The 25746-nt window shown below is 45.5% G+C and overlaps 1 protein-coding gene across 9 annotated transcripts in view; it reads left to right on the plus strand.

The window, feature by feature from the left end:
* The window catches only part of TCOF1 (treacle ribosome biogenesis factor 1), a 437876-nt gene that overhangs the window by 40353 nt on the left and 371777 nt on the right, over positions 1–25746 (plus strand). For all 9 annotated transcript variants that reach the window (XM_069199543.1, XM_069199548.1, XM_069199544.1 and 6 more), the window contains exons 2-3: positions 6483–6538; positions 8461–8588. In XM_069199543.1, the coding sequence (XP_069055644.1) occupies positions 6483–6538; positions 8461–8588 (184 nt within the window). The remainder of the gene's footprint in view (positions 1–6482; positions 6539–8460; positions 8589–25746) is intronic.

Raw genomic sequence — 25746 nt, forward strand, 5'->3', positions numbered from 1 at the left:
AAACAAACATTCCATTAAATTAATGGCAAATAATTGTCTGCATTTTACTATTGTGGGTTAGGGGATAATTTCTCATCAGTATTCATATTGTTTGAAAGGTGCTTCTCAAAAGAAGTTATGACTTGCCGCTTGAATGTCCTAATTAAATTGTTCCAAATGTTATCATTTCTCTAATGTATTGTCCAAGTTGAGCACAATACCTTAGAGGCATTGATCAACTACCCTAATACTCAGACAGTGTGACAGAAGGAAACTGTTCATTGTCTTCGGAACACCCTTGTCTATTGGGTGAAGACGTACTTCCAGTGACCATCCACTCCTCATTACAGAGGAATTCGGATAAGGGCTGAAAAAGGAGAAACTGTGAGGTGCCGGCAGAACACATCTCATATTCTGAGGTGAGTAAAAGGTCCAGTCCAGTACAGAAGGTAAGTAGCAGTCCGTGGCTCTACCGTGAGAGAGTGAGGGAAAAAAAAAAAAACATTTCGAGCGATGATGAAGATGGGGGCCTGTGCATCTAGCATTGAAATTAAAGGTAACATGGTCTCTTTATCCTGGCTCCTTATATCATTACATTTGATCTCTCAGTTGGCGTTTTGATTTCTGTAGCCTTTTTGTCACCTCGTCATGGAACATTGCAGGCCTGACTCATTCAATCTAGGGTGGTAATTTTGAGCTTTTTATGAAGTCATTCATTATTACTTGTTTAGGATGCCTGGGGCATGCAGTGAAAGCAATATAATTTTATTGCGAAAATATCTAATAACCTAATATTCTATTATTGGCAGCTGCTCAGTTAATCTATGATGGAACACCTGCACAGTATTTGGTCGGAAGATCTTGTAAAATATTCATATAATATGTCAGTGGTTGCAAGGAATTGTAATGTACTGTGTATAATGAACAAGACAGGTTTTGGCTTTCTTATAACAGGCATGGGATGTCCGTAGCAATATTTTCCTTTTGAAGATGTAGACAAATGCGGTAATTTGATTGTCTCCATCTACAAGCTTTCTGGGGTTGAAGCAATCTACCCAATTCAAGCTCTCAATAGTAAAACTGAATCTTAAACCAATCTTGGTTTCAGTATACCAGTCTATCTCCCTTTATGAGTATAGCAGTATCCATGGCACCTTTAGTACATTTTCCCTCCAATATGAGATTCTTTATGAATATTGTTTGTTATTTTCCGTAATAGTGTTGATGCATGTTGGGCATCAACCCAAATTCACTAAGGATTTTTATTCCAGGTTAGTTTACAAATGATTCCTAAAGACTGCAATTGTATGTTGTAGGAAGTGGGCTCTGTATGCACTAGGATCATAATTGGGTGGTCAGACCACCCTGATTGTGGCCGTCCGACTGTCAGCGTGAGTATGGTGGTCCTTGGACTGCCACTCTTGTAATGAGGTCCAAAGGCTTGTATTCCTTTCCTAAATAACATGGGCTACCTTCTTCTTCTCAGCAGCCTGGACAGCCTCTGCCTTTTTCTATTCTTCAATCAAGTTAGCATTTTTCTCCTTCAGGGCTGGGTTCACCAATTTCAGTTTTGAGGCCCTCTCAGCCTTCCTGTCCTCCAGCTCCAGCTTGTGAGCATCCGGCTCTGCTGAGGACAGGCTGCAAGAGGACACACTGCTCTCAGCCTTAGACAACAAAGGCAATGCTGGTACTTGAGTACAATTATTATACTCATGTTACACCCGTGCCTCTTCAGCTTCATCTACATCCTCATTCTCCTTGGCAGACCTCCTCGCAGGACCTGACAGCTTTCTCATAATATTCCTTCTGAGCTCATTGTCCAGGCTTCAGCTTTCTTTCCTTGCACATGGCCTTCATTCTCATCACCATAAGGCTAGAAGTTGTTGCCTCTAACTCTGGACCCGTTTTTTTAATTCTTAAACTTTAAAATTATATGGTAACTTCTGGACAAAGACCTACCCTAAAATCTGAACACTGATGTCAGAAATTGGATTATTAATTTGGGAGGAGGGCCCAGCCAATTCAATAAACCCACTCTGGTTAAGTTAAAATACGGTTCTGAGAAGATCGCTGCTCAAGCCTGGTAGATATGCTACATGTAGCTGGCAATTCCCAGAGAAATGTGTGCTAGGTTCAAGTAGTACCAACAAATTTAAATTCTAGATCGCAATGTAATTACATTTCCAAACCAATTTAGAAGAATAGATAAAAATGCAATGAACAATAAGACATTAAGATCTGCAAAATACTTTAAGGGGGACTGGAGACATGAACTTTCAAAATGTTAAGGCACTTAGCACCTCTGTGGGAAAGCAACAGTTCACTGTGGACCAGTAGCTATTGTAATTTTAGGCGACCATGATAGAGCAGACATCGTACACACTAAGCAGGTTCTGCTGGTCAGAGGTTTTTATTTTTATTTTTGCTGATCAAAGATTTACCTTTAGACTTGACCGTTAGCTATTTGGAAAGCTCCTTTGTAGGAAGTTAGCTCTGTATGCACTATTTCAAAGTAAGGAATAGTATGCACAGAGTCCAAGGGTTCCCTTTAGAGGTAAGATAGTGGCAAAAAGAGATAATACTAATGCTCTATTTTGTGGTAGTGTGGTCGAGCAGAAGGCTTATCAAAGGAGTAGTGTTAAGCATTTGTTGTACATACACACAGGCAATAAATGAGGAACACACACTCAGAGGCAATCCCAGGCCAATAGGTTTTTGTATAGAAAAATATCTTTTCATAGTTTATTTTAAGAACCACAGGTTCAAATTCTACATGTAATACTTTGCATGAAAGGTATTGCAGGTAAGTACTTTAGGAACTTTGAATAATCACAATAGCATATATTTTTCAAATAAAACACACATATAGCTATTTTAAAACTAGACAGTGCAATTTTCACTGTTCCTAGGGGAGGTAAGTTATTGTTAGTTCTTGCAGGTAAGTAAACCACCTACGGGGTTTAAGTTTGGGTCCAAGGTAGCCCACCGTTGGGGGTTCAGAGCAACCCCAAAGTTACCACACCAGCAGCTCAGGGCCGGTCAGGTGCAGAGGTCAAAGTGGCGCCCAAAACGCATAGGCTTCAATGGAGAAGGGGGTGCCCCGTTTCCAGTCTGCCAGCAGGTAAGTACCCGCGTCTTCGGAGGGCAGACCAGGGGAGTTTTGTAGGGCACCGGGGGGGACACAAGTCAGCACAGAAAGTACACCCTCAGCAGCACGGGGACGGCCGGGTGCAGTGTGCAAACACGCGTCGGGTTTCCAATGTAAATCAATGGGAGACCAAGGGGTCTCTTCATCGATGCAGGGGGGGGGGGGGGGGCTCCTCGGGGTAGCCACCACCTGGGCAAGGGAGAGGGCCTCCTGGGGGTCACTCCTGCGCTAGAGTTCCGATCTTTCAGGTCCTGGGGGCTGCAGGTGCAGGGTCTTTTCCAGGCGTCAGGATCTGGGAGTCAGGCAGTCGCAGTCAGGGGGAGCCTCGGGATTCCCTCTGCAGGCGTCACAGTGGGGGGGGTCAGGGGGGGGGGGGGGCAACTCTGGCTACTCAGTCTCGTAGTCGCCGGGGAGTCCTCCCTGAAGTGTTGTTTCTCCACAAGTCGAGCCGGGGGCGTCGGGTGCAGAGTAGAAAGTCTCACGCTTCCGGCGGGAAACGCAGTTGTCTTGAAGTTGGTTCTTTGGAAACAAAGTTGCAGTCTTGGGTGAACAGAGCCGCTGTCCTCGGGTTTCTTGGTCCTTCTAGAGCAGGGCAGTCCTCTGAGGATTCAGAGGTCGCTGGTCCTGGGGAAAGCGTAGCTGGAGCAGTGTCTTTTCGAAGTGGGGAGACAGGCCGGTAGAGCTGGGGCCAAAGCAGTTGGTGTCTCCGTCTTCTCTGCCGGGTTTTTCAGCTTAGCAGTCCTCCTCTTCTTAGGTTGCAGGAATCTGAGTTCCTAGGTTCAGAGGAGCCCCTAAATACAGAATTTAGGGGTGTGTTTAGGTCCGGGAGGGCAGTAGCCAATGGCTACTAGCCCTGAGGGTGGCTACACCCTCTTTGTGCCTCCTCCCAAGGGGAGGGGGTCACATTCCTATCCCTATTGGGGGGGGGGGGGGGGAGCCAGAGTCACTTCAGCTCAGGTTGCCTTAGGGGGTGTCCTGACTGGCCAGTGACTCCTCCTGGTTTTTCTCATTATCTCCTCCGGCCTTGCCGCCAAAAGTGGGGCCGTGGCCAGAGGGGGCGGGCAACTCCACTAGCTGGAATCCCCTGTGGTGCCGTAACAAAGGGGGTGAGCCTTTGAGGCTCACCGCCAGGTGTTACAGCTCCTGCAAGGGGGAGGTGATAAGCATCTCCACCCAGTGCAGGCTTTGTTACTAGCCACAGAGTGACAAAGGCACTCTCCCCATGTGGCCAGCAACATGTCTCGAGTGTGGCAGGCTGCTAAAACTAGTCAGCCTACACGGGTAGTTGGTTAAGGTTTCAGGGCGCACCTCTAAGGTGCCCTCTGGGGTGTATGTTACAATAAAGTGTACACTGGCATCAGTGTGCATTTATTGTGCTGAGAAGTTTGATACTAAACTTCCCAGTTTTCAGTGTAGCCATTATGGTGCTGTGGAGTTCGTGTTTGACAGACTCCCAGACCATATACTCTTATGGCTACCCTGCACTTACAATGTCTAAGGTTTTGCTTAGACACTGTAGGGGCACAGTGCTCATGCACTTGTGCCCTCACCTATGGTATAGTGCACCCTGCCTTAGGGCTGTAAGGCCTGCTAGAGGGGTGACTTATCTATACTGCATAGGCAGTGTGAGGTTGGCATGGCACCCTGAGGGGAGTGCCATGTCGACTTACTCGTTTTGTCCTCACCAGCACACACAAGCTGGCAAGCAGTGTGTCTGTGCTGAGTGAGGGGTCTCCAGGGTGGCATAAGATATGCTGCAGCTCTTAGAGACCTTCCCTGGCATCAGGGCCCTTGGTACCAGTTACAAGGGACTTATCTGGATGCCAGGGTGTGCCAATTGTGGAATCAAAAGTACAGTTAGGGAAAGAACACTGGTGCTGGGGCCTGGTTAGCAGGCCTCAGCACACTTTCAAATCAAAACTTAGCATCAGTAAAGGCAAAAAGTCAGGGGGTAACCATGCCTAGGAGGCATTTCCTTAAATCTGTCTTCTCTCATCCCTATCTTCTAGTGTATTCAGTTTAATTTCTTATCTGTTTCACTTACTCCTTCCCATCGTGTTTATTTGAATCTGTTTTTATTTCTGTATGGATCTATACATATTAGGTTCTTGCATAGAAACCACCTTAGCTGTTTCACCATTCTCAAATTTTCTAAAAGGTTCATAATAAAAATGCATACATGTATGTATACTTTAAGATGTTTTCTGTCAAGCCTCTTCATCCATTGAACTTTTTTGTGAAATTCACATTTTGCCACTGGCCACCACGTTCTTACGCATGATGCAGTGGGTCAGTCCACCTCAGCCGTTGGCTGGCCCTCTTCACGTTGTGTGGTGACATTTGGTTCTGTGCATGTTCACATCCAACTAAAAAGTGGTACACTTCAGTGCTAAGGCTCAACGTCAACTCTGTTTTATTTTTCCTTTCATTTAATCTTTTTCTTATTTTTGTATTGTGCAATATCAAACTCCTCCCTGCCCATCCCAGTCCCCCGAGAGGGGCGTTGTTTTATAAACTTGCATATTGCCTAGAGATTGTAGCATTTTTACTCATTACTTCTAAACTTTTAATGCCTAATGAATATGTTCATATGAAAAAATAAATTGATAACTTGCCCAAGCTAGACCTATTGGCTTTGCAATAATGTCAGTTATACAGACAGGATGCCATTGCGCTAGAATCTAGGGATGTGTATTTTTCTCCTTTAGTCATTATGAAATATACATATTGTTTGGGGGATGAGAAGTGCTCTAGGAAAAGATCTTTATTGGTGAGAAAGTTATGAATGCTTGTAATTATTTTAGTAAGGTTTGTATGGAATTAGAGATGTGTAATTTTTATTTTTACATGTAATGTTTTATGACGTGTAATATCTGTTTTGAGCATCTCTGATGGTTTATATTTATTGAATCTAATAAACTTATTTAAACTTTGAAGATGATGTGGGGGTTGTCCTATAGATTTGACCCTTTATTTTGTGCTACAGAAATTCCTGTATGTCAATACAAAGCAGTGTTATGGGGGCAGTTTAAAAGTTGACTAGCTTATCACAGTTCCCTTCTCTTTGATCTGTTGGTAGTTTAGATGTAACCCAAGTTGGCAGTGCTATAAAATTATTGCGGTTTATTGGCGACTGGTACCCTATGTACTGTGTGATCGTGACTTCTCTGAAATGGTCATGCAACACTGTGTCCAAAAGAAGTCCACACTAACGGTCCCTATAATACAAACATCCTGACTTATGGTATTAGCCTGTTGATTGAGTCTGGCAGGGCTAGTGCTCTTCATTTAGGCACTGATTTTTCCTTGCTCTCTTGAATTAAAATGCAGTCTTTTTTTCCTTTATCTACCGTAGAAGCTGTTCACGTCTCAAACAGTCTCATTGTTGGATATCTACAAAGAGTGGTCAAAGTAAGTGAAAACAAGTATGGTGAGCGGGGGCATTGAGACAACCTAAGGGTTTTATTGCATTCTGAATAGGATGTCAGGCAGGCCTAGAAAAATCATAAAAGGTTTACTAGACCTGTAGGTCAAGTAACTTAAATAATCCACTTGACCTAACTGTAATGTACTTGACCTGTAAGCAGGTCTCAAATTGTGGGATCCTAGGGAAATAGTTTACAGCGTCACCTTTTTCTTCATACTTGCATATGATTGCACCTTCAAATATGTGAGCTCAACATTTCTGCAGTACAATAAAATATTTTTTGTTTGAATAAGTAGACTAATGTTTGCTGCATGTATCACAACAATCTAGCCCACATATAGGGTGGACTCATGACTTGCTTTTAGTTTACTAACAACATTGACATCAGGGCAGGAGTGTTTCTCAGTTTGTTTAAACACTCACTTTTAATATATTACTAAACCATGATGTGGTAGCATATTGTCATCTACACAGTACATGTCCAAGAAATGTCCTAACACCTTTCCACTAACTTGCGCTTTACTGATAAAACTATGTAGTGTATTAACAGTCTGTGAAAGTTGGGTTTCAGAAAAGATATCCCTTGTACATCAACATGTAAAGTATTCTGATTTGTTTTCATCCTATAAAATATTTTTCCATCATACAGAAATACAAAAAATGGGCTTTCCCAACTACTGAAACATATTTTGAAATGTTTGTACAGTTGACTTAATCATTTAAAGGTTGTGTGTTAGTAAAAGTAGTCTGACACCCTATATCCTTTTACACCTTAAACAGCAGGGCTGAGTTTTGACCTCTGTCTGGGAACACAGAGCAAATATGTCATAAGAACAAGATTTAAAGGCCTCTTTTATTGCCCCTCCAATTTCTGACCACCTCTGCTCCTGTTCTTTGTGGGGGCGAGTAAGTCCTAAAAATAGCCTGGCCTGATCAATTTTGTCTCACCATACTGAGTGGTTGAGTAGATTTGTTTTAGCCCTTCCAGGGCTAGAATATAGCATTTTAGCATTCTCCTTATTTGTTGGAGCATTGCATTTACTATAAATACTTTGAGTTAAAAAAAAAAAAAAGGTAGATAGGTAATGATCCTTCACTGGGTCCCATTTTCAGTTTTTGTGCAATACATTCTCAAACCTGTGCAGTCTGAAAGCCCTTTATTGAAGGCATATACATTTTTACAGACTTTGAGAAAGGCCAACTTGATTTACAGAGGCAACATTTTGAAGCTGTTTAAGTCACTGAGCTAGTCACGCCCATTTTTTTGGAGGGGGAGATGGGTTGTTGTATTTGTAATTTAAAACAAGCTTACATACTTTTACATCATAAAAAGAAAGTTTACGTGTTTGTGTTAAATTTAACATTTAATATAGAATTAATTCCAACAGTGCTCATGCAGTCCAGTAACCACTCAAAAAAAACCTGTTAGAAACACATTCTATCCCCTGAACTTCTGAAAAGTCATTAGAACCGTACGTTAGGTGCTTTATTGTTCTTCTGTCCTGCTACTGTTAATGTTTGTTTTAATTGAGAGTAGAAAAGTATTTATGGCAGGTTTCAGAGGTGTGTGTATTCAGTTATTTTATCAAACCTAAATGTAACATTTCTTCTAACCTCATTTGGCTTGCATATAATATTCTGTAGTTTAATAAATAGTAAGAATGACATATAGGGCTCATAACACAGTTAACTCAACTTAGTTCAAGAAATGTAGTCCAACATTTTCTTCAGAGGTTCTTCTTGGACTTAATTACTCTTAAAATGGATAAAACGTACAAGTTTGGTGGGGTCCTTTCCAGTGTTTGCATGTCTTTAGCAATGTCTAACCGTGAGGGACAATTTGCTTGATGGACATTTCAGGTCACTTTGCTTCAAGTAATTTTGTCTGTGCTTTGTGCCCCTTCAGCTCTCCGACTAGTGCCAAGAAGAGGAAAGCTAGCAAGGCAGACCAGACCCCTGAGGTGAAGAAGGTGCGCATCTCTGACCCAGTCAGCAGTTCGGAAAGCTCAGAGGATGAGAAGCCATTGCCAAAGAGTAAGCATGAACTGTTAACTTTAGCCTCTTTGTCCAAACACTGAAATGCATCTTCTCCATCTTCTCCTTTTGTTTCCAGGACCGTAACCTAAAGATAGGCGCTGTATCATAAAAATATTTGATACGCAGTGCGACTTAACATCTGTTATGGATATTTGGCAAAATATTGTTTTATCTGTGTTCTGACTTCCACCAGTGAGTCAGTGTAGCCTTTGTACCAAGTACTGTTCATGTTATAATTTAAGGTTAGATTACTGCTGAAGTGATTTAGGGGAGATGGCATTACTCTCGCACAGCTTAGAAGGGATGCTGAATCTTTTCTTCAAGTAACCTTTTCACCTAAGAAGGAAAACATTAATTTCCTAACAGTGATGGTTGTGGGATCATGGTGTGGTAGGAATCAATGGGTTGGCAGAGGAGTAAGGCAGTGCTCTTAAATGTGCTTCATGCTTAGTGTGGTCAGGGTGCTTGAGATTCCCACCTTGCCAAGATTTGGAGTACTAAGCTCATTACTTGTTTAATGCCTCCCTGTCCCCGTCCTTCACCCTTCAACACTCCCCTAGATTTGTCTCTTTACTGCCATTTCTTGTTTTGGTACCAGTTGATCCAAACTCATTTTAGATGCATGCACTGTTTGCTCACCTGTTGAAAATCCGCGGCCTGTTTTAGCCTTGTTGTTCTGCTGCAGAACCTTACTATCGCTTTTGACCATCACAGTACAGCCCTCAAGTCCTTTTGTCTTCCTGATTGCATGTTGTCATTTCATGTGAGGTTTATTTTGCTACATGCAAAGAATTAAATTTACATTTTAATTTTAGTCTCTGTTATTAATTCAGACTTGAGAACTGAAGCATTTGAAATAAGCTTCTTTATGTTTACACCATGATTTTGGGTGAATGAGAAAGATCTTTTAGAATGGGGGCTTTAGATTACCATTATCTGTGTTTGTATTGGGTTCTCCTCAGTAGCCCTATGCACTGAATTGCCCCTCCCGCATGTGAGGTCCTGGAGCACTTAAAAAAAAAAAAAAAATACAACTATATATACATTTGTGCAAAGCTTTTCAATAGAGGGGTGTGCATCTCTGCAGCCTTTCGAATGGCTAAAATTTGACCACATTTTATTTTAACTTTAAACTAAAGCAAATTGAGCCAAATAGTCACTAATTCAATAAAAGGTAACAAGAAACCGATTACACAAACCATTTTTAAAAAGAAAGGAAAAGCAGGGCAATGTTAGCAGATAGTTTGTTGTAGATATGAGAACAACTGGTATCCTTTCTACTGTGTCCCATCATGATTTGGCTCAGTTTATTTTTCTGACTCCTGAAAACAGGATACTGGATTGCAGCCTTTTAAGTGTTTGGAGCTCAACACCTTTGCGAACCTTTCAAATTCACTTTCACTTGGCATCCCTTAGGTCTTAGAGTGTTTTCCAGTGATTTTGTGACAGATGTCTTTGTTTTAGGATTCCTTTTGTAGGCACATTTTATTGGTTTTGTAATAAGTACAAGCAAGAAACAGACAATAACACAGCATCCATGACGTATGACTTCGTACAACTCAATATCTGATTATATGCATGCGATGTATTCCACAGAACAGCGGATACATGGTCCACTTCCTGAAGTTTACCTGGAACCCACTGCATTTACTGAAAATCATGAACTCAGTAGTGAGTTCGGGGTCACCCCCCCTCCTTAAATATCATCTGGATACATTGAGATCCGATCCTCTCAACTTGTGTCCAGTCTAAGCTCCCTTAGTAAAGGGGCCCTTGGCACCCACAGACAGATGGTTGTGTTGCCAGGGCAAAGATCATAGGGATGAAGGGCCCTTACCCAAGGAAAGGGTTTGAAGTACATGGTGTTGACTGACACAGGCCGTGGGGTCATGATACAGTAATTTTACAGTTTTCAGGTATTTTGATTGACCCAAAGTTCATTCTTTTCCAGGACCGGAAATACATATCTCCATTCTGGAAAGTCAAAGGCTTTGGAAGCGTTTATTGACAACACGGCTGCTGGCTCAGTCAGCGTCTCAGTATGTGCCAAGCAATTTTAAATTCTCCTCATATTTAGCTGTGTACCTCCACCTGGAAAAAAATTAAAAGATTGGTCCCTGTGGACCTAGCTTGTGATCACCCATGTCAGTTTGATCGCCAGCACCTTTGCCAATATCTTTAGTTTCACTATCTAACAATGATGTAAGCCTGTATTATGATCAGGTCTCTGGGGAGGTTGCGTAAGTTACAATTTTGAAATAAAGCTACAAGGTGTGCAATCCCCACCCATGGGTAACAAGGGTGAACTTGGTTCAGTGAGCCAGTGATAAATATGAAATTCAAGTTATTGTTGCCTCGCAAGACACTAGTCAGTGTGTAATTGACAAAGTTTTGCTTTTGGATTGCTAACAATCCAGTGAAGGGATCAGGGAACTGTGTAAATGGAAATAAAGCTTATTTCGTTATTCACAGTATTGCACACACTGTACTAAGAAGAATGAACCCAAGTTAAAAATATTTATTACTACAGTAACAATCTGACATTTTTAAAATGACAGTTAAAATATCATCTTGAACCTAGCAGCCTAAAGTTTACTTCTATGCCCTATATTAAGATAGCATGGAAGACAAAGTAAGTTGCGGTGTAGAATTTCTTCAGGAGAAGGGATGCACTGCAAAGCTTGTTGACAGCAAAGACTGTCATTATCAGCAGAGACAGTCTTCCCCAATAAGGGCAAACACAGTGTGGTAGCGGTCTCAGTCAATCTTCCTCTGGGACTCACCGTTATCAGCTTCAGGCGATGAGTAGCATCTGCAAAGTGCTAAGTAGGTCAGCAGTAGGGGGGGATCACCTCTAGCAGTATCTTGGTTGATAATCTGGGTGAAGAACCTCAACTGACAAGTGGTCTGGTGGTCGTCCTTGTATACCCAAACATATCAGAAACTGAAATTTCTGACATAAGTTTAATAGGGTCTGACAGATTATGTGCATCAAGGTATGTATGCATACTGATGTTTCCTTATGAACATAAGAGGTGAAAGGACGTCAATTCTGAAAACACTATTTTGGTTATATCTCGGTTTGTGTTCTTAATTATCCATGACATGGTGGAAAGTAGATGTTTGACCCAGACAAATGTTGCATTGATGGGTTGTATCTGTCATTAATTGAATGGTTAGATGCACTTACAGTTCTTTGAAAAATAAGATCAGACGACCTTTGTGTTGAATGGCACACATGACAATAATTCTGCATAAGTCAGGAGAAATGACGACTCTTATTGTGTGAGGGGGAAGATGGCGACCTCCTCTAGTCAAGATGGAGTTGGGCCTACATAAGGTAAAGTTGGACTTTACCTCAGAGGTTTGTTAGATTTGTGACCAATGATAATTATGGCTTGTCTTGGGGCATCTGATAATTGCCCCTCCTATTTTTTGTACACTACACACATCAAGAAGCTGTTTTAATAACGTGCAAGCTATAATCTTATAGACCTTCACTGGTGAGCTGTTGGGTCATGGAGTTTTCCCCGATTGTAAGGATGGCATAGCCTCTTCTGTTTTCATGATATCTTCCTCCACTGTGTCTCTATCTATGCTTCACAGTTGGATGTCTGCACAAATTCTTGCATTCTTTTTCCAGAGCATTCCCGAGGGAAGTGTATAGACTGGACAAATACTCAGCAAAGGTATCTAGTATGAGTTCATTTTCTGCTACCATCTCACCCACCCCTGATTTGAAACGGTGAGCACACATATTCCTTCTTCGCCCCTCTTTCCTAACCATGGTACCAATTTATATGCCTTATTACCCACATCGTACAATTTCTGCTAGGTTGCTAAATATTGAGTTCTACTGCGTTTGTAGCTGTAGGAAGTTGGCTCGGAATGTGCTATTTCAAAGTAAGGAATAGCATGCACAGAGTCCAAGGGTTTCCCTTAGAGGTAAGATAGTGGCAAAAAGAGATAATACTAAGGCTCTATTTTGTGGTAGTGTGGTCGAGCAGTAGGCTTATCAAAGGAGTAGTGTTAAGCATTTGTTGTACATACACACAGGCAATAAATGAGGAACACACTCAGAGACAAATCCAGCCAATAGGTTTTGTTATAGAAAAATATATTTTCTTAGTTTATTTTAAGAACCACAGGTTCAAATTCTACATGTAATATCTCATTTGAAAGGTATTGCAGGTAAGTACTTTAGGAACTTTGAATAATTACAGTAGTGTAAGGAAATGCCTCCTTGGCATGGTTGCCCCCTGACTTTTTGCCTTTGCTGATGCTATGTTTACAATTGAAAGTGTGCTGAGGCCTGCTAACCAGGCCCCAGCACCAGTGTTCTTTCCCTAACCTGTACTTTTGTATCCACAATTGGCAGACCCTGGCATCCAGATAAGTCCCTTGTAACTGGTACTCCTAGTACCAAGGGCCCTGATGCCAAGGAAGGTCTCTAAGGGCTGCAGCATGTCTTATGCCACCCTGGAGACCTCTCACTCAGCACAGACACACTGCTTGCCAGCTTGTGTGTGCTAGTGAGAACAAAACGAGTAAGTCGACATGGCACTCCCCTCAGGGTGCCATGCCAGCCTCTCACTGCCTATGCAAGTATAGGTCAGTCACCCCTCTAGCAGGCCTTACAGCCCTAAGGCAGGGTGCACTATACCATAGGTGAGGGTACCAATGCATGAGCATGGTACCCCTACAGTGTCTAAACAAAACCTTAGACATTGTAAGTGCAGGGTAGCCATAAGAGTATATGGTCTGGGAGTTTGTCAAACACGAACTCCACAGCACCATAATGGCTACACTGAAAACTGGGAAGTTTGGTATCAAACTTCTCAGCACAATAAATGCACACTGATGCCAGTGTACATTTTATTGCAAAATACACCCCAGAGGGCACCTTAGAGGTGCCCCCTGAAACTTAACCGACTGTCTGTGTAGGCTGACTAGTTCCAGCAGCCTGCCACACTAGAGACATGTTGCTGGCCCCATCGGGAGAGTGCCTTTGTCACTCTGAGGCCAGTAACAAAGCCTGCACTGGGTGGAGATGCTAACACCTCCCCCAGGCAGGAGCTGTAACACCTGGCGGTGAGCCTCAAAGGCTCACCCCTTTGTCACAGCACCGCAGGACACTCCAGCTAGTGGAGTTGCCCGCCCCCTCCGGCCCGGCCCCCACTTTTGGCGGCAAGGCCGGAGAAAATAATGAGAATAACAAGGAGGAGTCACTGGCCAGTCAGGACAGCCCCTAAGGTGTCCTGAGCTGAGGTGACTCTAACTTTTAGAAATCCTCCATCTTGCAGATGGAGGATTCCCCCAATAGGATTAGGGATGTGACCCCCTCCCCTTGGGAGGAGGCACAAAGAGGGTGTACCCACCCTCAGGGCTAGTAGCCATTGGCTACTAACCCCCCAGACCTAAAACACGCCCTTAAATTTAGTATTTAAGGGCTCTCCCTGAACCTAGAAACTAGATTCCCGCAACAATAAGAAGGACTGCCTAGCTGAAAACCCCTGCAGAGGAAGACCAGAAGACAACAACTGCCTTGGCTCCAGAAACTCACCGGCCTGTCTCCTGCCTTCCAAAGAACTCTGCTCCAGCGACGCCTTCCAAAGGGACCAGCGACCTCTGAATCCTCTGAGGACTACCCTGCTTCGACGACGACAAACTCCCAAAAAGACTGCAACTTTGTTTCCAGAAGCAGCTTTAAAGAACCCTGCAACTCCCCGCAAGAAGCGTGAGACTTGCAACACTGCACCCGGCGACCCCGACTCGGCTGGTGGAGAACCAACACCTCAGGGAGGACCCCCGGACTACTCTACGACTGTGAGTACCAAAACCTGTCCCCCCTGAGCCCCCACAGCGCCGCCTGCAGAGGGAATCCCGAGGCTTCCCCTGACCGCGACTCTCTGAAACCTAAGTCCCGACGCCTGGAAAAGACCCTGCACCCGCAGCCCCCAGGACCTGAAGGACCGGACTTTCACTGCAGAAGTGACCCCCAGGAGTCCCTCTCCCTTGCCCAAGTGGAGGTTTCCCAGAGGAAGCCCCCCCCTTGCCTGCCTGCAGCGCTGAAGAGATCCCTTGATCTCTCATTGACTTACCTTGCGAACCCGACGCTTGTTCTAACACTGCACCCGGCCGCCCCCGCGCCGCTGAGGGTGAAATTTCTGTGTGGGCTTGTGTCCCCCCCCGGTGCCCTACAAAACCCCCCTGGTCTGCCCTCCGAAGACGCGGGTACTTACCTGCAAGCAGACCGGAACCGGGTCACCCCCTTCTCTCCATTCTAGCCTATGCGTTTTGGGCACCACTTTGAACTCTGCACCTGAGCGGCTGGTGTGGTAACTTTGGGGTTGCTCTGAACCCCCAACGGTGGGCTACCTTGGACCAAGAACTGAACCCTGTAAGTGTCTTACTTACCTGGTAAAACTAACAAAAACTTACCTCCCCCAGGAACTGTGAAAATTGCACTGTGTCCACTTTTAAAGTAGCTATTTGTGAATAACTTGAAAAGTATACATGCAATTGAAATGATTCAAAGTTCCTAATGTACTTACCTGCAATACCTTTCAAACAAGATATTACATGTTAAATTTGAACCTGTGGTTCTTAAAATAAACTAAGAAAATATATTTTTCTATAACAAAACCTATTGGCTGGATTTGTCTCTGAGTGTGTGTACCTCATTTATTGTCTATGTGTATGTACAACAAATGCTTAACACTACTCCTTGGATAAGCCTACTGCTCGACCACACTACCACAAAATAGAGCATTAGTATTATCTATTTTTACCACTATTCTACCTCTAAGGGGAACCCTTGGACTCTGTGCATGCTATTCCTTACTTTGAAATAGCACATACAGAGCCAACTTCCTACATTGGTGGATCAGCGGTGGGGTACAAGACTTTGCATTTGCTGGACTACTCAGCCAATACCTGATCACACGACAAATTCCAAAATTGTCATTAGAAATTGATTTTTGCAATTTGAAAAGTTTTCTAAATTCTTAAAAGACCTGCTAGGGCCTTGTGTTAGATCCTGTTGAGCATTTCTTTTAGAGTTTAAAAGTTTGTAAAAGTTTGAATTAGATTCTAGAACCAGTTTTAGATTCTTAAAAAGTATTCCAACTTTTAGAAGCAAAATGTCTAGCACAGATGTGACTGTGGTGGAACTCGACACCACACCTTACCTCCATCTACAGATGAGAGAGCTAAGGTCACTCTGTAAACTAAAGAAAATAGCAATGGGCCCCAAACCTACCAAAGTACAGCTCCAGGAGCTGTTGGCAGAGTTTGAAAAGGCCAACCCCTCTGAGGATGGCAACTCAGAGGATGAAGATAGTGACTTGGAGGGAAATTCCCCCCCTCCAGTCCTACTTAGGGAGAGCAGGGCTTCTCAAGCCCTGACTCCACAAATAATAGTCAGAGATGCTGGTTCCCTCACAGGAGGGACCAACCACTCTGAAATCACTGAGGATAACTCCAGTGAAGAGGACATCCAGTTAGCCAGGATGGCCAAAAGATTGGCTTTGGAAAGACAGATCCTGGCCATAGAAAGGGAAAGACAAGAGATGGGCCTAGGACCCATCAATGGTGGCAGCAACATAAATAGGGTCAGAGATTCTCCTGACATGTTGAAAATCCCTAAAGGGATTGTAACTAAATATGAAGATGGTGATGACATCACCAAATGGTTCACAGCTTTTGAGAGGGCTTGTGTAACCAGAAAAGTGAACAAATCTCACTGGGGTGCTCTCCTTTGGGAAATGTTCACAGGAAAGTGTAGGGATAGACTCCTCACACTCTCTGGAAAAGATGCAGAATCTTATGACCTCATGAAGGGTACCCTGATTGAGGGCTTTGGATTCTCCACTGAGGAGTATAGGATTAGATTCAGGGGGGCTCAAAAATCTTCGAGCCAGACCTGGGTTGACTTTGTAGACTACTCAGTAAAAACACTAGATGGTTGGATTCAAGGCAGTGGTGTAAGTAATTATGATGGGCTGTACAATTTATTTGTGAAAGAACACCTGTTAAGTAATTGTTTCAATGATAAACTGCATCAGCATCTGGTAGACCTAGGACCAATTTCTCCCCAAGAATTGGGAAAGAAGGCGGACCATTGGGTCAAGACTAGGGTGTCCAAAACTTCCACAGGGGGTGACCAAAAGAAAGGGGTCACAAAACCTCCCCAGGGGAAAGGTGGTGAGACAGCCAAAACTAAAAATAGTAAAGAGTCTTCTACAGGCCCCCAAAAACCTGCACAGGAGGGTGGGCCCAGAGCCTCTTCACAAAACAATCCTGGGTAAAAACTTTGATCCCAAGAAGGCCTGGTGTCGAAACTGTAGTCAGTCTGGACACCAAACTGGAGACAAGGCCTGTCCCAAGAAAAGTTCCACTCCAAACTCCAATCCAGGTAACACTGGAATGGCTAGTCTCCAAGTGGGATCAACAGTGTGCCCAGAGCAAATCAGGGTCCACACTGAAGCTACTCTAGTCTCTGAGGGTGGGGTGGATTTAGCCACACTAGCTGCCTGGCCGCCTAACATGCAAAAATACAGGCGGCAGCTCTTTATTAATGGGACAAGTGTAGAGGGCCTGAGGGATACAGGTGCCAGTGTCACCATGGTGACAGAGAAACTGGTTTCCCCTGGCCAATACCTGACTGGAAAAACTTATACAGTCACCAACGCTGACAATCAGACTAAAGCACATCCCATGGCAATGGTAACTTTAGAATGAGGAGGGGTCAATGGCCTGAAACAGGTGGTGGTCTCCTCAAACATCCCAGTAGACTGTCTGCTTGGAAATGACCTGGAGTCCTCAGCATGGGCTGAGGTAGAACTAAAAACCCATGCAGCCATGCTGGGTATCCCTGAACTGGTGTGTGTAAAAACAAGAGCACAATGCAAGGCACAGGGTGAAAAAGTAGAGCTGGAGTCTGGAAAAATGGCCCAGCCTACCAAGAGAAAAGGAAAGTCAGTTGGGAGACCAACTGCAACACAGTCAGAAAAAGAGAACCTCTCTTCTCAGGAAGAAGTTCTGCCCTCTGAGGGAACTGAGCCTTTGGAACTTGAACCTTATCAGGTTGAGCTCTTAGGCCCAGGGGGACCCTCAAGGGAGGAGCTGTGTAAGGGACAAGAAACCTGTCCCTCTCTTGAAGGCCTTAGGCAGCAAGCTGCTGAAGAGTCCAAGGGCAAGAAAAATGGAACACATAGGGTCTATTGGGAAGATGGACTCCTGTACACTGAGGCCAGAGACCCCAAACCTGGTGCCACTAGGAGAGTGGTAGTGCCTCAGTCGTTCAGAGAGTTTATTCTGACCTTAGCCCATGATATTCCCCTTGCTGGGCATTTGGGACAAACCAAGACGTGGGAGAGGTTAGTCAACCACTTCTACTGGCCCAATATGTCCCAGAAGGTTAAGGAGTTTTGCCTCTCCTGCCCCACCTGTCAATCCAGTGGTAAGACAGGTGGGCACCCAAAGGCCCCCCTCATTCCACTTCCAGTGGTGGGGGTCCCCTTTGAAAGAGTGGGTGTGGACATAGTTGGTCCACTGGAACCTCCCACAGCCTCAGGAAATATGTACATCCTAGTAGTAGTGGATCATGCTACTAGGTATCCTGAAGCTATTCCCCTTAGGTCGACTACTGCCCCTGCAGTAGCCAAGGCCCTCATTGGTATCTTTACCAGAGTGGGTTTCCCTAAGGAGGTGGTGTCTGACAGAGGTACCAACTTCATGTCAGCATACCTAAAACACATGTGGAATGAGTGTGGAGTGACTTACAAATTCACTACACCATACCATCCACAAACTAATGGCTTAGTTGAGAGATTCAACAAGACATTAAAAGGCATGATCATGGGGCTCCCAGAAAAACTCAAAAGGAGATGGGATGTCCTCTTGCCATGTCTGCTTTTTGCTTACAGAGAGGTGCCACAGAAGGGAGTAGGATTCTCACCCTTTGAACTTCTGTTTGGCCACCCTGTAAGGGGACCACTTGCTCTTGTTAAAGAAGGCTGGGAGAGACCTCTTCATGAGCCTAAACAAGACATAGTGGACTATGTACTTGGCCTTCGCTCTAGAATGGCAGAGTACATGGAAAAGGCAACCAAAAACCTTGAGGCCAGCCAACAGCTCCAGAAGTTTTGGTATGACCAAAAGGCTGCAATGGTGGAGTTCCAACCAGGGCAGAAAGTCTGGGTTCTGGAGCCTGTGGCTCCCAGGGCACTCCAGGACAAATGGAGTGGCCCTTACCCAGTGCTAGAAAGGAAGAGTCAGGTCACCTACCTGGTGGACCTGGGCACAAGCAGGAGCCCCAAGAGGGTGATCCATGTGAACCGCCTTAAGCTCTTCCATGACAGGGCTGATGTAAATCTGTTGATGGTAACAGATGAGGATCAGGAGGCAGAGAGTGAACCTCTCCCTGATCTTCTGTCATCAGACCCAAAAGATGGCTCAGTAGATGGAGTGATCTACTCAGACACCCTCTCTGGCCAACAGCAAGCTGATTGTAGGAGAGTCCTACAACAGTTTCCTGAACTCTTCTCCCTAACCCCTGGTCAGACACACCTGTGTACCCATGATGTGGACACAGGAGACAGCATGCCTGTCAAAAACAAAATTTTGTAGACAGTCTGACCATGTTAAGGAAAGCATCAAGGTGGAAGTCCACAAGATGCTGGAATTGGGAGTAATTGAGCGCTCTGACAGCCCCTGGGCTAGCCCAGTGGTCTTAGTCCCCAAACCTCACACCAAAGATGGAAAGAAAGAGATGAGGTTTTGTGTGGACTACAGAGGGCTCAACTCTGTCACCAAGACAGATGCTCATCCAATTCCTAGAGCTGATGAGCTCATAGACAAATTAGGTGCTGCCAAATTCTTAAGTACCTTTGACTTGACAGCAGGGTACTGGCAAATAAAAATGGCACCTGGAGCAAAAGAGAAAACAACATTCTCCACACCTGATGGGCATTATCAGTTTACTGTTATGCCCTTTGGTTTAAAGAATGCCCCTGCCACCTTCCAAAGGTTGGTGAATCAAGTCCTTGCTGGCTTGGAGTCCTTTAGCACAGCTTATCTTGATGATATTGCTGTCTTTAGCTCCACCTGGCAGGATCACCTGGTCCACCTGAAGAAGGTTTTGAAGGCTCTGCAATCTGCAGGCCTCTCTATCAAGGCATCCAAATGCCAGATAGGGCAGGGAACTGTGGTTTACTTGGGCCACCTTGTAGGTGGAGGCCAAGTTCAGCCACTCCAACCCAAGATCCAGACTGTTCTGGACTGGGTAGCTCCAAAAACCCCAGACTCAAGTCAGGGCATTCCTTGGCTTGACTGGGTATTACAGGAGGTTTGTGAAGGGATATGGATCCATTGTGAGAGCCCTCACTGAACTCACCTCCAAGAAAATGCCCAAGAAAGTGAACTGGACTGTGGAATGCCAACAGGCCTTTGACACCCTGAAACAAGCAATGTGCTCAGCACCAGTTCTAAAAGCTCCAGATTATTCTAAGCAGTTCATTGTGCAGACAGATGCCTCTGAACATGGGATAGGGGCAGTTTTGTCCCAAACAAATGATGATGGCCTTGACCAGCCTGTTGCTTTCATTAGCAGGAGGTTACTCCCCAGGGAGCAGCGTTGGAGTGCCATTGAGAGGGAGGCCTTTGCTGTGGTTTGGTCCCTGAAGAAGCTGAGACCATACCTCTTTGGGACTCACTTCCTAGTTCAAACTGGCCACAGACCTCTCAAATGGCTGATGCAAATGAAAGGTGAAAATCCTAAACTGTTTGAGGTGGTCCATCTCCCTACAGGGAATGGACTTTATAGTGGAACACAGACCTGGGACTGCCCATGCCAATGCAGATGGCCTTTCCAGGTTCTTCCACTTAGAAAATGAAGACTCTCTTGGGAAAGGTTAGTCTCATCCTCTTTCGTTTGGTGGGGGGGTTGTGTAAGGAAATGCCTCCTTGGCATGGTTGCCCCCTGACTTTTTGCCTTTGCTGATGCTATGTTTACAATTGAAAGTGTGCTGAGGCCTGCTAACCAGGCCCCAGCACCAGTGTTCTTTTTCCTAACCTGTACTTTTGTATCCACAATTGGCAGACCCTGGCATCCAGATAAGTCCCTTGTAACTGGTACTCCTAGTACCAAGGGCCCTGATGCCAAGGAAGGTCTCTAAGGGCTGCAGCATGTCTTATGCCACCCTGGAGACCTCTCACTCAGCACAGACACACTGCTTGCCAGCTTGTGTGTGCTAGTGAGAACAAAACGAGTAAGTCGACATGGCACTCCCCTCAGGGGTGCCATGCCAGCCTCTCACTGCCTATGCAAGTATAGGTCAGTCACCCCTCTAGCAGGCCTTACAGCCCTAAGGCAGGGTGCACTATACCATAGGTGAGGGTACCAATGCATGAGCATGGTACCCCTACAGTGTCTAAACCAAACCTTAGACATTGTAAGTGCAGGGTAGCCATAAGAGTATATGGTCTGGGAGTCTGTCAAACACGAACTCCACAGCACCATAATGGCTACACTGAGAAGTTTGGTATCAAACTTCTCAGCACAATAAATGCACACTGATGCCAGTGTACATTTTTATTGCAAAATACACCCCAGGGGGCACCTTAGAGGTGCCCCCTGAAACTTTAACCAACTGTCTGTGTAGGCTGACTAGTTCCAGCAGCCTGCCACACTCGAGACATGTTGCTGGCCCCATGGGGAGAGTGCCTTTGTCACTCTGAGGCCAGTAACAAAGTCTGCACTGGGGTGGAGATGCTAACACCTCCCCCAGGCAGGAGCTGTAACACCTGGCAGGGAGCCTCAACGGCTCACCCCCTTTGTTCCAGCACCGCAGGGCACTCCAGCTAGTGGAGTTGCCCGCCCCCCTCCGGCCACGGCCCCCACTTTTGGCGGCAAGGCCGGAGGAAATGAGAATAACAAGGAGGAGTCACTGGCCAGTCAGGACAGCCCCTAAGGTGTCCAGAGCTGAAGTGACTCTAACTTTTAGAAATCCTCCATCTTGCAGATGGAGGATTCCCCCAATAGGGATAGGATTGTGACCCCCTCCCCTTGGGAGGAGGCACAAAGAGGGTGTACCCACCCTCAGGGCTAGTAGCCATTGGCTACTATCCCCCCAGACCTAAACACGCCCTTAAATTTAGTATTTAAGGGCTTCCCTGAACTAAAGATTTAGATTCCTGCAACTACAAGAAGAGGACTGCTGAGCTGAAAGACCCCTGCAGAAGAAGAAAGAAGACACCAGCTGCTTTGGCCCAGACCTACCGGCCTGTCTCCTGCCTTCTAAAGAAACCTGCTCCAGCGACGCTTTCCCCAGGACCAGCGACCTCTGAATCCTCAGAGGACTGCCCTGCTTCAAGAAAGAGAAGAAACTCCAGAGGACAGTGGTTCTGCTCCAAAAAGACTGCAACTTTGTTACAGAGGAGCAGATTTAAAGACCCCTGCAAATCCCTGCAAGAAGCGTGAGACTTGCAACACTGCACCCGGCGACCCCGACTCGACTGGTGGAGAACCAATACCTCAGGGAGGACCCCCCCGGCGACTCCAAGACTGTGAGTAACCAAAGTTGTCCCCCCTGAGCCCCCACAGCGACGCCTGCAGAGGGAATCCCGAGGCTCCCCCTGACCGCGACTGCCTGATTCTGAAATCCCGACGCCTGGCAAAGACCCTGCACCCGCAGCCCCCAGGACCTGAAGGATCGGAACTCCAGTGCAGGAGTGACCCCCAGGAGGCCCTCTCCCTTGCCCAGGTGGTGGCTACCCCGAGGAGCCCCCTCCCTTGCCTGCCTGCACAGCTGAAGAGACCCCTTGGTCTCTCATTGAAAACCCGTTGCGTGTATACACACTGCACCCCGCGCTGCTGAGGGTGTTCTTTTTGTGCTGACCTGTGTCCCGTCCCCCCCCCCCCCCCCCCCCCCCCCCCGGTGCCCTACAAAACCCCCCTGGTTTGCCCTCTGAAGACGCGGGTACTTGCCTGCTGGCAGACCGGGGCACCCCCTTCTCTCCATTGAAGCCTATGTGTTTTGGGCACCTCTTTGACCTCTGCACCTGACCGGCCCTGAGCTGCTGGTGTGGTAACTTTGGGGTTTGTAGGAAGTTGGCTCTGTATGTGCTATTTCAAAGTAAGGAATAGCATGCACAGAGTCCAAGGGTTCCCCTTAGAGGTAAGATAGTGGCAAAAAGAGATAATACTAATGCTCTATTTTGTGGTAGTGTGGTCGAGCAGTAGGCTTATCAAAGGAGTAGTGTTAAGCATTTGTTGTACATACACCCAGGCAATAAATGAGGAACACACACTCAGAGACAAATCCAGCCAATAGGTTTTGTTATAGAAAAATATCTTTTCTTAGTTTATTTTAAGAACCACACGTTCAAATTCTACGTGTACTATCTCATTTGAAAGGTATTGCAGGTAAGTACTTTAGGAACTTTGAATCATTCCATTAGCATGTATACTTTTTACATAAAACACAATAAGCTGTTCTAAAAGTGGACACAGTGCAATTTTCACAGTTCCTGGGGGAGGTAAAGTAAGGTTAGTTTTAACAGGTAAGTAAGTCACTTACAGGTTTCAGTTTTTGGTCAAAGGTAGCCCACCGTTGGGGGTTCAGAGCAGAGCAGAGTTCCTCGGGAGTTTCTTGTCTTTCTCGAAGCAGGGCAGTCCTCAGAGGATTCAGAGGTCGCTGGTCCCTTGGAAAGCGTCGCTGGAGCAGGTTTCTTTGGAAGGCAGGAGACCGGCCGGTAAGTCTGGAGCCAAAGCAGTTGGTGTCTTCTGTTCTTCCTCTGCAGGGGTTTTTCAGCTCAGCAGTCCTCTTCTTCTTGTAGTTTCAGGAATCTAAATTCTTAGGTTCAGGGGAGCCCTTAAATACTAAATTTAAGGGCGTGTTTAGGTCTGGGGGGTTAGTAGCCAATGGCTACTAGCCCTGAGGGTGAGTACACCCTCTTTGTGCCTCCTCCCAAGGGGAGGGGGTCACATCCCTAATCCTATTGGGGGAATCCTCCATCTGCAAGATGGAGGATTTCTAAAAGTTAGTCACCTCAGCTCAGGACACCTTAGGGGCTGTCCTGACTGGCCAGTGACTCCTCCTTGTTGTTTTCTTTGTTTCCTCCGGCCTTGCCGCCAAAAGTGGGGGCCGTGGCCGGAGGGGGCGGGCAACTCCACTAGCTGGAGTGTCCTGCGGTGCTGTGACAAAGGGGTGAGGCTTTGAGGCTCACCGCTAGGTGTTACAGCTCCTGCCTGGGGGAGGTGTTAGCATCTCCACCCAGTGCAGGCTTTGTTACTGGCCTCAGAGTGACAAAGGCACTCTCCCCATGGGGCCAGCAACTTGTCTCTAGTGTGGCAGGCTGCTGGAACCAGTCAGCCTACACAGATAGTCGGTTAAGGTTTCAGGGGGCACCTCTAAGGTGCCCTCTGGGGTGTAGTTTACAATAAAATGTACACTGGCATCAGTGTGCATTTATTGTGCTGAGAAGTTTGATACCAAACTTCCCAGTTTTCAGTGTAGCCATTATGGTGCTGTGGAGTTCGTGTAAAACAGACTCCCAGACCATATACTCTTATGGCTACCCTGCACTTACAATGTCTAAGGTATTGCTTAGACACTGTAGGGGCACAGTGCTCATGCACTGGTGCCCTCACCTATGGTATAGTGCACCCTGCCTTAGGGCTGTAAGGCTTACTAGAGGGGTGACTTATCTATACCTGCATAGGCAGTGAGAGGCTGGCATGGCACCCTGAGGGGAGTGCCATGTCGACTTAGTCGTTTTGTTCTCACCAGCACACACAAGCTGGCAAGCAGTGTGTCTGTGCTGAGTGAGGGGTCTCTAGGGTGGCATAAGACATGCTGCAGCCCTTAGGGACCTTCCTTGGCATCAGGACCCTTGGTACCAGGGGTACCACTTACAAGGGACTTATCTAGATGCCAGGGTGTGCCAATTGTGGATACAAAGTACAGGTTAGGGAAAGAACACTGGTGCTGGGGCCTGGTTAGCAGGCCTCAGCACACTTTCAATTCAAAACATAGCATCCGCAAAGGCAAAAAGTCAGGGGGTAACCATGCCAAGGAGGCATTTCCTTACAGGGTTGCTCTGAACCCCCAACAGTGGGCTACCTTGGACCCAAAACTGAGACCTGTAAGTGATTTACTTACCTGCTAAAACTAACAATACTTTACCTCCCCCAGGAACTGTGAAAATTGCACTGTGTCCACTTTTAAAACAGCTATTTGTGTTTTATGTGAAAAGTATATATGCTGCTGTAATTATTCAAAGTTCCTAAAGTACTTACCTGCAATACCTTTCAAATGAGATATTACATGTAGAATTTGAACCTGTGGTTCTTAAAATAAACTAAGAAAATATATTTTTCTATAACAAAAACCTATTGGCCTGGAATTGTTTCTGAGTGTGTGTTCCTCATTTATTGCCTGTGTGTATGTACAACAAATGCTTAACACTACTCCTTTGATAAGCCTACTGCTCGACCACACTACCACAAAATAGAGCATTAGTATTATCTCTTTTTGCCACTATCTTACCTCTAAGGGGAACCCTTGGACACTACATACTATTCCTTACTTTGAAATAGTGCATACAGAGCCAACTTCCTACACCCATCGTAACTGACCACATTCAATCTCCCCCATAAGCTTGACACTGCCTGGAATGCTGACACCTCAAAGTGATTCACTGCATTCCAGCCAAGTGATCTAGTACAAACCACAACACATGCCTGATTTTAAGGGTTGAGTGTGGACAAGAGTTGAGAGCCAGTTATGAATAGGTAAACATTGTATTGGATGCTGCAATTAAAATAGTGAGGCAGATAAGTATGTCTATTATTTTTAGTGAAATTGTTGGCTATCCAGTACTGAATGTCACCTCTAGTTGTTAGAGGTCAGAGACTAAGTTGTGTGGTCAGCTTAGCAGTGGTTAGCTATTTTTGTGATGTGTAATACATTTCCCAATCGTTTTTTAGGTAAATGTTATGTAGCTAGGATGGCACGACTGAAACTTTAGCCTTCTTCAAACACATACACAATGCATTCGGGGGCCATATATATCAGTTCAGTGTGTTTGACATGCATTGTGTCCTACTGGGTCTTTTCCCAAGAACAGTGTGAGGTCGTCTGCATTCTTT

Source organism: Pleurodeles waltl, chromosome 7 (genome assembly GCF_031143425.1).
Source record: "Pleurodeles waltl isolate 20211129_DDA chromosome 7, aPleWal1.hap1.20221129, whole genome shotgun sequence".
In the NCBI taxonomy this organism is placed as follows: domain Eukaryota; kingdom Metazoa; phylum Chordata; class Amphibia; order Caudata; family Salamandridae; genus Pleurodeles; species Pleurodeles waltl.